The sequence below is a fragment of the Saccopteryx bilineata genome, chromosome 4, assembly GCF_036850765.1.
Source record: "Saccopteryx bilineata isolate mSacBil1 chromosome 4, mSacBil1_pri_phased_curated, whole genome shotgun sequence".
In the NCBI taxonomy this organism is placed as follows: domain Eukaryota; kingdom Metazoa; phylum Chordata; class Mammalia; order Chiroptera; family Emballonuridae; genus Saccopteryx; species Saccopteryx bilineata.
The window spans coordinates 242,116,649-242,130,164 of record NC_089493.1 but is presented as its reverse complement, the minus strand read 5'-3'; the positions used below and the strand labels follow the sequence as shown (position 1 = coordinate 242,130,164).

The 13,516-nt window shown below is 40.8% G+C and overlaps 2 protein-coding genes across 3 annotated transcripts in view; one reads left to right on the top strand and one right to left on the bottom strand.

The window, feature by feature from the left end:
- Positions 1 to 13,516, top strand: part of LOC136334176 (uncharacterized) — a 399,355-nt gene that overhangs the window by 202,331 nt on the left and 183,508 nt on the right. The window lies entirely within an intron of this gene.
- The window catches only part of DCP2 (decapping mRNA 2), a 54,180-nt gene that overhangs the window by 9,319 nt on the left and 31,345 nt on the right, over positions 1 to 13,516 (bottom strand). For both annotated transcript variants that reach the window (XM_066274070.1, XM_066274069.1), the window contains 4 exons: positions 6,579 to 6,731; positions 6,343 to 6,455; positions 6,131 to 6,238; positions 3,912 to 4,047 (listed from right to left, as the gene is read on the bottom strand). In XM_066274070.1, the coding sequence (XP_066130167.1) occupies positions 3,912 to 4,047; positions 6,131 to 6,238; positions 6,343 to 6,455; positions 6,579 to 6,731 (510 nt within the window). The remainder of the gene's footprint in view (positions 1 to 3,911; positions 4,048 to 6,130; positions 6,239 to 6,342; positions 6,456 to 6,578; positions 6,732 to 13,516) is intronic.

The following is a 13,516-nucleotide window of genomic DNA, read 5'->3' as shown; positions in this document are numbered from 1 at the left end:
CTCTAAAATCAACAGAATTTTTTTTTTTTCCCACTGAGACAGAGACACAGTCAGAGTGAGGGATAGATAGGGGCAGACAGACAGGAACAGAGAGAGATAAGAAGCATCAATCATTACTTTTTTGTTGTGACACTTTAGTTGTTCATTGATTGCTTTCTCATATGTGCCTTGACTGTGGGGCCTTCAGCAGACCAAGTGACCCCTTGCTCAAGCCAGTGACCTTGAGTCCAAGCTGGTGAGCTTTTGCTCAAACCAGATGAGCCCACGCTCAAGCTGGCGACCTCGGGGTCTCGAACCTGGGTCCTCGGCATCCCAGTCCGACACTCTATCCACTGCGCCACTGCCTGGTCAGGCCAAAATAAATTTTTTTAAAGATGAGGACAGTTTAAGGGACATCTGGGACAACAATATTTGCATCATAGGGGTACCAGAGGAGAAAAGAGCAAGGAATTAAAAACTTATTTAAAATAATGACTGTAAACTTATCTAACCTGGCAAAGGAAATAGACACACAGGTCCAAGACGCACACAGTCCCCAACAAGATGAACCCAAAGAAGCCTACACCCAGACACATTATAAATAAAAATGATGAAAGTTAAAGACAAAAAAAAAAATCTTAAAAGCAGTTAGATATGTACAAGGGACCTCCCACAAGACTATCAATTGATTTCTCAACAGAAACTTTGCAGGCCAGAAGGGATGAAAAGCAAGAACCTACAATCAAGATTGCTCGCAGGGGTCGTCAAACTTTTTATAAAAACTGCCTACTTTTGCAGGGCTAGTAGACCTGGTCCCTACCGCCCACTAGTGGGCGTTCCAGCTTTCATGATGGGCCAATCGCAGCGCTGTTTGGTTGCACGGAAGGGACCAGGTTGACCAGCACTGCAAAAGTGGGCGGTTTTTATAAAAAGTTTGACGACCCCTGGAAGAGATAAAGAAATTCCCAGACAAGCCTGACTAGGTGGTGGTGCAGTGGATAAAGTGTCTGACTGGGACGCAGAGGGCCCAGGTTCAAAACCCCGAGGTTGCCAGCTTGACCATGGGCTCATCTGGTTTAAGCAAGGCTCACCAGCTTGAGCCCAAAGTCGCTGGCTTGAGCAATGGGTCACTGGGTCTGCTGTAGCCCCCCCCCAGTCAAAGCACATATGAGAAAGCAATCAATGAACAACTAAGGTGCTGCAACAAAGAATTGATGCTTCTCATCTCTCTCTTTTCCTGTCTGTCTGTCCCTCTCACTGTCTGTCACATACACAAAAAATCCTCAGACAAGAAAAAGCTAAAGGAGTTCATCATCACCAAACCACCCTTTTTTTTCCTTTAGAAGAAAAATAGATTGCCTGACCTATGATGGTGCAGTGGATAATGTCGACCTGGAAACAATTATGAGTTGATGCTTCCTGCTACTTCCCCGCCCCTGCCTTTCTTTCTCCCTCCCTCCTCTAAAATCAATTAATAAAATCTTTAAAAAAAAGAAAAAACGATAAATATAATAAAGTGGCACAACTACATAACTATCACTGATCACTTTAAATGTACACAAATTACTCCAATCAGAAGACATAGAATAACCTGACCAGGCAGTGGCACAGTGGGTAGAACATCAGCCTGGGACATAGAGGACCCAGGTTCGTAACCCCAAGAGTCAATGGCTTGAGACGAGCTCACCAGCTTGAGCGTAAGGTCAATGGCTTGAGCCTGGGATCAGAGACATGACTCCATGGTCACTGACTTGAGCAAAGGTTCACTGGCTTGGCTGGAGCCCCCAGTCAAGGCACATGAGAAAGCACGCAATAACTAAGGTGCCACAACAAAGAATTGATGCTTCTCATCTTTCTCCCTTCCTGTCTGTGTGTCCCTGGCTCTCTCACATGTGCAAAAAAAAAAAGGACATAGGGTAGCTGAAGAGATAAGAAAACAAGAACGGAACATATGCTACCTACAAGAGACCCACTTAAAGTCAAAATACATATACAGCCTGAGGGATGCAAATGGAAACAGAAAAAGAAGCTGGGGTTCTAATACCTTTATCAGACAAAATAGACTTCAAAGCAAAAGCTATTAAGACTTTTTAAAAGGCTATAATAAGATTAATACTTCAAAATGATGAAGTGATCAATCCAATAAAAGAATATAACCCCTGTAAACATTTTCACACATTAACATAGGAGAACCGAAATATATGAAACAAATATTGACAGACATAAAGTGCAGATCAACAGCAAGACAGTAAGAAGAGACTTTAACAACTCAATGACATCAATGGATACATCATCTAAACAGATAATCAAGAAAACAGCAGCCTTGCCTGACCAGGCGGTGGCGCAGTGGATAGAGCGTTGGACTGGGATGCGGAAGACCCAGGTTCGAGACCCGGAGGTCGCCAGCTTGAGCGTGAGCTCATCTGGTTTGAGCAAAGCTCACCAGCTTGGACCCAAGGTCGCTGGCTCCAGCAAGGGGTTACTCAGTCTGCTGAAGGCCCGCGGTCAAGGCACGTATGAGAAAGCAATCAATGAACAACTAAGGTGTCGCAATGCGCAATGAAAAACTAATGATTGATGCTTCTCATCTCTCCGTTCCTGTCTGTCTGTCTCTGTCTATCCCTCCCTCTGACTCCCTCTCTGTCTCTGTAAAAAAAAAAAATAATAATAAGAAGAAGAAGAAAACAGCAGCCTTAAAATGACCAGGTAAGTCTGACCTGTGGTGGTAAAGTGGATAAAGTATCATCCTGGAATGTTGAGGTCCCAGGTTCAAACTCCAAGGTCACCAGCTGAACACAGCCTCATTCAGCTTGAGCACAGACAGGCTCACCGGCTTGAGCGCAGGGTCACCAGCTGGAGCCCCCCAATCAAGGCACATATGAGAAAGCACTCAATAACTAAGGTGCTTGAGCCCAAAGGTCACCGGCTTGAGCAACAGATCACTGGCTTGGCTGGATACCCCCCCCCCCAATCAAGGCACATATAAGAAGCAATCAATGGACAATTAAAGTGACACAACTACAAGCTGATACTTCTCATCTCTCCCCTTTCCTGACTATCCATCTGTCTCTCTCTCAATAGATAGATAGATAGATAGATAGATAGACAGATAGATAGATATTGGAGAGGATGTACAAAAAAAAGAAGCCCTCATACACTGTTATTGAGATTGCAAATTAGTGCAGCCCCTATGGAAAATAGTATAAAGGGTCTTCAATAGTCATAGACTTATCAGGGTGACCACTTTATAAGTTATATAATTGTATAATCACTGTTACATACCTGAAACTAGTATTTTATGCCAACTGTAACTAAAAAATTAAAATAAAAAAAAAAAGCCTGACCAGGCAGTGGTGCAGTGGATAGAGCGTCGGACTGGGATGCGGAGGACCCAGGTTCGAGACCCCGAGGTCTCCAGCTTGAGCACGGGCTCAACCGGTTTGAGCAAAGCTCACCACCTAGGACCAAGGTCGCTGGCTCGAGCAAGGAGTTATTTGATCTGCTGTAGCCCCACAGTCAAGGCACATATGAGAAAGCAATCAATGAACAACTAAGGTGTCGCAACGAAAAACTAATGATGATGCTTCTCAACTCTCTGTTCCTGTCTGTCTGTCCCTATCTATCCCTCTCTCTCTGACTCTTGCCGTCTGTTTAAAAAAAAAAAAAAAAAAAGGATAAATTGTCTAATAATCATAGACTAGAAATACAACACAGTAATGACCTTTTCATAGTAGTATATATACCAAAGTCAGATGTTAATCTGTTACTTTCTATACTGGATTTATAGCAAAATTTTAAATGTTAAGAGTCTCAGCCCTGCTTCAAATCACAAATCAGAAACATAATAGTCTTTCACTTTGTCACTCCTCAGTCAGATACATTCAAGTCAAATGATCTAAAATTATGAAATTCTTTGAATATATATCACTCACCTTTGCTTTTAAAAGATCGGACATTTCAGAATGATTATTATATGGCTTTTGCTGCAGTGGCTGCCTGTGCTTTACCCACTGGTCACCTGGAGAACCTTCAGGAAACAACTGCTGACTGTGGCGGAATTTCGTTCGACTAAACCAAAATTTAAAAAATAAAAATCAGGTCAGAAAATTTTCACTTACAGGTCTTTTAACACCTTGATAGCTTATTTTAGAGACTAAAAATTTTACTTCCTTATTTATTGTCTATCGCCCCCTACTGGAATTTAAGTCTGCTTTGTCTACTAGATCCAACATGCAAAGGAGTGTCTGGTGTTCAGTATGTCTTGAATGAATTAAGAATGTTATGTTTAATTCCACACTTTTCTAAACTATCCATACCACCTCTACCTTCTAAATAATTAAACTTTTAAAAATGTGAAGAAAGCAATTCTGCCTAAATTTAGTTGAAACAAACATAAGTGGACTTTTCTTCTTAAAAGCAGACAATTCACATTTTTACCGCATGTTTAAAGTACAGAATCTGTTTCTACACAGGTCAGTTATGGACCCATCCATGTTGGAATAAGATATGAAAAAATAAGCTATACTCTAAAGCAAAAAACAAGGGGCCGAAGACAATGGCTGAGCAAATTAAATGAAGATCCTGTCATATTCTTATGCAAGAATTCGATTATAAAAGATTGTACTCATGCACTAGTTTGTAATCAAGAGAAAAAAACATGTTCTACAGTACCACTTAGATGACAATACAATAGTCACAAACCTCAAGAACTATATATATCATGAGACGGAGTATTTCAGAAGTCTTCCCCTTTCTCTTAAAAATTACAGTAAAATTTTAGCCTCTCAACTCTTACACGAAATTCAAAAAATTCAACTCATCATTACAGACATTAGTCTATATACTAAAAACACATACTATCCTCCATAAGAAACCTCAAATTTGGTTAAAGAAGCTGGTTTATTATCTCCTTATTCTACTCTCTAAGACCACATACCCTAGGACTAAAAGATACGGGTGTCATATCATACTATAATAGATTTTTCCAAACATGAACGGTCACATAATTTTTTTCAAATATCACTATTTCATAACTTTTTACTATCTTTTCAAAACTGACTGCACTCTACTCTGTATTTTTTAAACTGTTTCATTTGTATCTAGTGGTATATAATTTGGTGATTATAACCACAGATTCTAAAAGGTAGAAATGACATTTAGTTCAAGCTCCTATCCTCATAAAACCCAACTAAAATGGAATATAGTCATGTGTTTAAAATATATTCACTGTCGATGTGGTTTACTTCTACTGTTTAACTTTTGAAGCTCTAGGATAAAAACAGAACACCTAAATTAAAAAAAATGTCAAAAGCAACTCTCTTAACCTAACACAGGCAAGGTTCTAACAAGCTGATTGCAAATATATATGCTTACTGAACAAAATTATTTACTCAGCCTACTCTGTAATTATGATTCAGACACTACATATTATGTTCCAACTAAAAATGTTCTTTGTGGTTTACATCCATGTAATAGTCACTCTTAATAATATACTAGAGCAGTGGTCAGCAAACTGCGGCTCGCAAGCCACATGCGGCACTTTCACAAAATACCACGTGCGGGCACTCCCTCGATAAGAAATGTACCTACCTATATAGTTTAAGTTTTAAAAATTTGGCTCTCAAAAGAAATTTCAATCGTTGTACTGTTGGTATTTGGCTCTGTTGACTAATGAGTTTGCCGACCACTATACTAGGGAAAGAAAAGAGGCCCATCCAAGTCTTCACAGTTCTTTCTGAACAAATTATATACCAGCATCCTTCATCCTCTACACACAAAAAGATCTCAACATATCCTCTATCAACCATCTTCAGGAACTCGATTATCTCTAAAGCAGAATATAGGAACAGAGAAGTAACAGTGGAAACACACACAGAAGGTTTTTTTTCCACTTTTATCTATCCATCTGAAGAGTAGGTACCCCCTTTAGTATACTTTTTAAAAATGTGCCCAGAAGCTCCTTCCCAATTCCAAATAACCTTTTTCATTTCATAATAAAACCCTTCAAAAAAAATAATAAAAGTTCTGTGAAACCAGTTACAAAACAGTCCCTATAGAGGAATCTAGCAGTTCTGCAAACTTTAGAAGCAAAATGTTACTATTATATTAAAAACTATCAGAAAGTCAGAGTCCTATGAATATACTTCTTTACCTCAATTTTTCCACAGTGGGTTTAACAGGTGTGCTACTAGCTGAGGAAAATCCATTGTCACTGTCTGAGGAATCTCCAAATCTTCGAGAGAGCCAGTCCCTTAATGGTCTACAGAAACAGTAAGGATTCACTTTTAAAACTTGGCTACATGAAGAAACTGAGTATCAGAATTATGATGGTTAGTATTTTTATTTTAAGAAATATGAACATACCTGATAAAGGGAATAGCCATAAAAAATTTGTTAGGAGCCAAACCAAGTTTGGATTTTGGGGTCATGTCATTTCTATGACAGGGTAATTTCTCTATGGAGAACCACTCAATGTTCTGCAACACAAGCAGAAAATAATACATTTAATTAATTATAATACAGGAGTTTCTAAAAGCAATTTCCTACTTCACTGAATTGGGATACTGTTCAGCAACCTGAAATTACTTTCAATCTCATACCCGAATTTCTCTTCTGGTTTTCGGGTTAAATTTTGTATCTTTTGGAATTCCTGGAATGATGTACAAACGAGCAAGCTGGTCATTGATTCGAAGTTCAATGTAGTCATCCTTACAAATGTAATCTTTGATATCAAAGCCAGTTTCTTCAAAGACCTGGAAATAATAAATTCAGATGATTTTCAATTTTTGCTGTTAGATCTCCAGTTCATTAAAATTTGCTTATGTTTTAAGGGTCTAGTTCAGTGGTAATCAACCTGGTCCCTACCACCCACTAGTGGGCGTTCCAGCTTTCATGGTGGGCGCTGGCGGAGCAACCAAAGTATAAATAAAAAGATAGATTTAACTATAGTAAGTTGTTTTATAAAGATTTATTCTGCCAAACAGCGAAAATCCGAAATAAAGTACTTGGTAATTATTATTATATGCTTTAACTTGCTGTAACTCCGCTTTATAAATTTTATAAAGTAAAGTTTTGTCCCTACTTTATAAATCACCATTACTGTGGAACCGGTGAGCGGTTAAAAAATTTTACTACTAACAGAGATACAAAAGTGGGTGGTAGGTATAAAAAGGTTGACTACCTCTGGTCTAGTTTTATCTCTGCCTTCCTGAACCGTTTGACTGTGGGAAAAACTGTTTACATATCTGAGCCTAAGTTTTTCTTCATATAGTCAATGAAGGGGATGTTGGATATTGTAATTTGTAATAAGAATTATGTATTTATTTAGTCTTCCTCCCCCTTTCTGTACAGTTTCAAAACCCTTGGTATTTCCTAAGCGATAAGAGCAGTAAATGTGTCTTTTGTTATGCTAATGAAGGTTTTTTTGGGGGGGTGTTTTTCTGAAGCTGGAAACGGGGAGAGACAGTCAGACAGACTCCCGCATGCGCCCGACCGGGATCCACCCGGCACACCCATCAGGGGCAATGCTCTGCCCACCAGGGGGCGATGCTCTGCCCTTCCGGGGCATCGCTCTGCGGCGACCAGAGCCATAATGAAGTTATTTTTAAACCACAGGAGAGGATGGAGGCTGGTTGCCAGAACCAACCAAGTGAGTGAGGGTTGAAATTCTCCAGAAAGGAGAGGCTAGAGATTGAGCTCATTCATCAATGGCCAGGGATTTAGTCAACTATGCCTAAGTCACGAAGCCTCCACAGAAACATGAGAAACAGAGTTCCCAGGGCTTCCGTGTTGCTGAACATGTGGAGATCTAGGAGAGTGGTGCTCTAGAAAGCACGGGAGCTGCATGTCCTTTCCCCATACCTTGCCCTCTGCCTCTTCTAACTCTGGCTGTTCCCGAGGTATAGCCTTTTCTAATTAACCAGTGATTTGTAAGAAAATGTTTCTCTGAGTTCTGTGAGCTGCTCTAGCAAATTAATCAAAACCAAGGAAGGGATCATTGGAACCTTCAATCTATAGGCAGTTGGTCAGAATCACAGGTGACAACCTTGAAGTGAAGTCTTTTGGGATTGAGCCCTTAACCTGTGGAATATGATGCTACTTCTGGGTTCATCATGTTAGAATTGAGCTGAATTATAGGACATGCAGCTGATGTTCAAAAATTGCTTACTGGTGTGAAGAAATCCCTACATACACATTGTAACTGGGTCCAGTACCTTAAGATGCTAGAATAGCCCTGGCCGGTTGGCTCAGCGGTAGAGCGTCGGCCTAGCGTGCGGAGGACCCGGGTTCGATTCCCGGCCAGGGCACATAGGAGAAGTGCCCATTTGCTTCTCCACCCCTCCGCCGCACTTTCCTCTCTGTCTCTCTCTTCCCCTCCCGCAGCCAAGGCTCCATTGGAGCAAAGATGGCCCGGGCGCTGGGGATGGCTCTGTGGCCTCTACCTCAGGCGCTAGAGTGGCTCTGGTCGCAACACGGCGACGCCCAGGATGGGCAGAGCATCGCCCCTGGTGGGCGTGCCAGGTGGATCCCGGTCGGGTGCATGTGGGAGTCTGTCTGACTGTCTCTCCCTGATTCCAGCTTCAGAAAAATGAAAAAAAAAAAAAAAAAAAAGATGCTAAAATACATCAGTGGTTCCCGATGTGTGGAAAGTATATCACCAGGGACCACATATGGATTTTATTCACAGGATCTATAAATCTATTATGTATACTGAGCTCCCGTTAAAATGTCCTACAAGGCCCTGGCCAGTTGGCTCAGCGGTAGAGCATCGGCCTGGCGTGAGGGGGACCCGGGTTCGATTCCCGGCCAGGGCACATAGGAGAAGCACCCATTTGCTTCTCCACCCCCACCCCGACCCCCACCCCCTCCTTCCTCTCTGTCTCTCTCTTCCCCTCCCGCAGCCAAGGCTCCATTGGAGCAAAGATGGCCCGGGCGCTGGGGATGGCTCCTTGGCCTCTGCCCCAGGCGCTAGAGTAGCTCTGGTCACGCCAGAGCGACGCCCCGGAGGGGCAGAGCATCGCCCCCTGGTAGGTAGAGCTTCGTCCCTGGTGGGCGTGCCGGGTGGATCCCGGTCGGGCGCATGCGGGAGTCTGTCTGTCTCTCCCCGTTTCCAGCTTCAGAAAAATACCAAAAAAAAAATTGTCTTACAAAAATAAAACCATTTTTCAAACATGAAATTGAATTGTGAACAATACTAACATTTAAATGGACAGACTTTAAAAGTACAGCTATAACCACATTTGGGGAGAGTTATACACGTGAAAGAACTAAAAACTAGTGAACTGGATTAATGGTTCTAAAACTGCCTTGCCTATGTAATGCCTCAGAGGCTAGGAGAGGAAGAACTGGGAGAACACAAATTTTAGGAATTAATGTTGCATCTAACCCTCACCTTTTCTTCAACCAAAGAAGTCATGCTTACCATGATTAAATATGGGACTTCAGTTTAAAATTTAAACTGCCTGACCAGGCGGTGGCAAGAGTGGATAGTGTCAGACTGGGACGGGGAGGACCCAGGTTTGAAACCTCAAGGTCTCCAGCTTGAGCATGGGCTCATCTGGTTTGAGCAAAGCTCACCAGCTTGGACCCAAGGTCACTGGCTCGAGCAAGGGTCATTCGGTCTGCTGAAGGCCCCTGGTCAAGGCATATATGAGAAAGCAATCAATGAACTAAGGTGCCGCAACAAAGAACTGATGCTTCTCATCTCTCTCCCTTCCTGTCTATCTGTCCCTCTTTCTGTCACAAAAAAAAAAAAAAAAAAAAAATCAAAAAAACACAACAGTGGTCTCTTCTAGACTTAAAGTTCTCCTTTAAATAACATATTACTCTAACAATGTCCTTATTCACTTCACCCCAAAATCAAAACGACTTTGGACTCTCAGTAGCTAAAAACTACAGTGGGTCTTCTACGCTGGAGTTCTCCCCATCACTCTATTTTTAGCATCTCCTAATCAACCAGTGGGACAAGCCTGAATCTCTTACAAGGTATGGGTGAGGGAGCAGCTCTTTCTACCCATTGTTTTTGTCTCTTCCCTCTTTATCTGGTCTGTTCATGTACTTCTTCCTACCTTCTTCAATAAAGGAACAGCAGTAATTCTATCAGGTGTAGTCTCTGACTGCCAATTTAGTTCCTCCAGAACACCTAACTCATTTCTATCACAATTTCTATACACTCCTAAGTTTTCTAAACAGTTGTCTCCCTCCAGGAAGTATAGGAAAAAATAGGTACTGAATAAAAAAGGAAAGGAAAGAATCTAAGGTGCTAGAAATCCTTTATATCTTGATCAGGGTGGTGGTTTTACAGGTATGTAAATACACAGAAATGATAAACTGTTAAGATTTGTGTACTATTTAGGTTTTTAGCTGCCAACAGAAAAAATTTAAAAATGATATTTATGCATGGTGGAGCAAACGCAGGTTTACAGTTGTTCATATGAAAAATAATAATGAATAAATAATAATAAATAAATAAACTGTTTCATGTACTCACAACTGTAAACCTACTACTTTGCCCCACCCTGTATGGTTCTTAATTCTGTTTTTACAGTTATTCCCTTTAGCTCCCTTCTTTAACAATACCTTATAATCAGAAATAAGTATAGTCAGGTAAGTCAGTATAATAATAATTAGAAACTATGCTAAAAATAAACTATTATCTAAATTCCTTATGAACAGAGTCTGTTACTTTTATGTTACAAACTGTAAAATGCATGAGCCTGAATGGGTTACTGAGTGGAGAGGAGGTCGAGACTGCTGAAAAGCACTACAATGGGACACTTAGTATCTGAGTAAGAACCCCCCATAAGATGACAGCACCTATCAATGTTACATTCCTGAATTTGATAACTACACTTGGTAATTACATAAGAGAACTTGCTAGTTCTTAAAATTTCCATGCAGAAACAATAAGGGGGTTTAAGGGGCATTATGTCTCAATTTACTCCTAAGTTATTCAACAATAATAAAAACCACACACACATATATCAAAATAAAGCAAACACGGCAAAATATTAATAGGTGAATCTATTTTTTTTTTCCATGCTTGAAATTACCTCACTCTAGTATACTTTTTTAGGAGTCACATGTAATTAATATTGAGTTCTTTTCTTTCTTTGTTTTTAGTTCTTTTCAAATACATACTGTGAGCTTAACAATTGGTGCATACTATCCTAGTAAAGCACTGTCTTTAAGGAATCAGTCTAAAAAGGAAAAAATAACTGTAGTATGATATATGTGTCAAAAGGCAGGTGGTGCTATTTCAGTCCAGAATCAGGGTGCCTGACTCAGTCCTGGGTGGAAGGTGGGAGAGCTGAGGTGGTCACCTTTGGAAGGCTGTCATGGACAGCATTCCTGTTCTGCTGGCTACACTTGAGCTAGGACCTAAAGACGAATAGTAGTTTACCAGATAAGAAAAAAGCGCTCCATTTAGATACCTGGGAATGGTTATAGCTGAAAAATTATATGGGCAGAAGTGATATATATGAGGCAAAATATAAAGGTCTTCAATACTAACACAGGCAGCTTTAAACTCTGTGCAACCAAACTTAGAACAAAGTTAACAGACATAACCTCTCGATTCTAAAAGTGATAAAGACAGATTTGCCTTTAAAATCAGGTATTCACTGTCATGAAATATTTCCCAGGAAATTTTCTAAATAACTCACATGTACAGGCACCAATGACAAAAATTTTAATACCACACGTTCTGTGAATCAAATCCATTCTTGTAGTGATACACAGTTAACTGCCCTGGCACAGAGAGTAGCATTAACTTCTCAGATAACATCAGATAAAAATTCCTAACTAAACAAGACAGTGTGGTGACTGCTGGGTGGGAGAGATTAAGAAGGGTAGAGGGGGATAAATGGTGATGGACAAAGATTTAACGTGGGGGGGATGAACACACAATATGGTGTACAGAGATGGATCATAGAATTGAGCACCTAAAACCTGTAAATTAAGTTAACCAGTGTCACCCCAGTAAATTCAATTAAAAAATAAATTTAATTAAAAAAAAGAATCCCTACTAAGATATAAAAAAGTGCTAACCAAAGAGCACCAGAATAGAAAAATGAAATCCTCTACCTATATGTCCTTTAAGTCTACAGGAAGAGCTAGAAATAAGCCAACCAATAGTTCCTCTGTACGAATTTTACAAAGACAAAATCATATAAATATATAGTCAACTTCATTACAATAAAATACATTGTTTTGCCAAGTAAGCAGCAATAATATGAAATTTTGAAACCAAAGGTAAACTGCCTAGTATCATTTGTTACCACAACTGACAACAATACCTAGAAAACATTTTTCATTTTTGCCCTCAATCTATTTCACCGAATAAAAGTGAACAGAGCCTAACCAGGCGGTGGCGCAGTGGACAGAGCATCAGACTGGGATGCGGAAGACCCAAGTTCGAGACCCCAAGGTCTCCAGCTTGAGCGCGGGCTCATCGGTTTTGAGCAAGGCTCACCAGCTTGAGCCCAAAGTCGCTGGCTCAAGCAAGGGGTTACACGGTCTGCTGAAGCCTCCTGGTCAAGGCACATATGAGAAATCAATCAATGAACAACTAAGGAGCCGCAACAAAGAACTGAAGTTTCCCATCTCTCTCCCTTCCTGTCTGTCTGTCCCTATCTGTCCTTCTCTCTGACTCTGTCTCTGCCACAAAAAAAAGAAAAAAGGAAAAAAAAAAGAAAATGACCAGAAATAATCCAGTTAACAAAGGCGAACCAAAAAAATCAAAGAAGACTGGAAATTACTAATTAAGACGGACATTAGCTCTCTACTGACAATCATTCCAACCTTTTCTCCCTGAGAAGGCTGTTGGCCCCTGTTCTCTAAGCTCAGCCTACACACAGCACTTATGGGAGGTGTCAAATTCTGCTACTGAGGATTGAAACACTGCTGGATGGCCATGTATGGTAAAATAAATAACAATATAACTATAGTAAACCAAAATAAAATGCTTTAATAACCAAGTTAAAATATTAGTAACTTAATAGAAGGGTAATCATCCATGTACGTTAGTACAGCCTAACTTGAAAAGAAAAAGTGCTTAAGACATCAGTCTAACAAATGGAGCTGAAAATTAGAAATCTCTCCTTATGAGTTAATAAGGTGAAAATTAAAAGAAACAATGTGCTACTAACATAAACTCCTAAAAAGAACAGACTATCAGGCCCTGGCTGGTTGGCTCAGTGGTAGAGCGTTGGCCCTGTGTGTGGAAGTCCCAGGTTCGATTCCCAGCCAGGGCACACAGGATAAGCGCCCATCTGCTTCTCCATCCTTCCTTCCTCCTTTCCTTCCTCTCTCTCTCCTCCCCTCCAGCAGCCAAAGCTCCACTGGAGCAAAGTTGGCCTGGGCGCTGGAGGATGGCTCTATGGCTTCCACCTCAGGCGCTAGAATGGCTCCAGATGCAATGGAGCTAAGCCTCAGATGAGTGGAGCACTGACCCCTGGTGGGCATGCCGGGTGGATCCAGGCCGGACACATACGGGAGTCTATCTCTCTGTCTCCCAGTTTCTCACTATAGAAAAAAA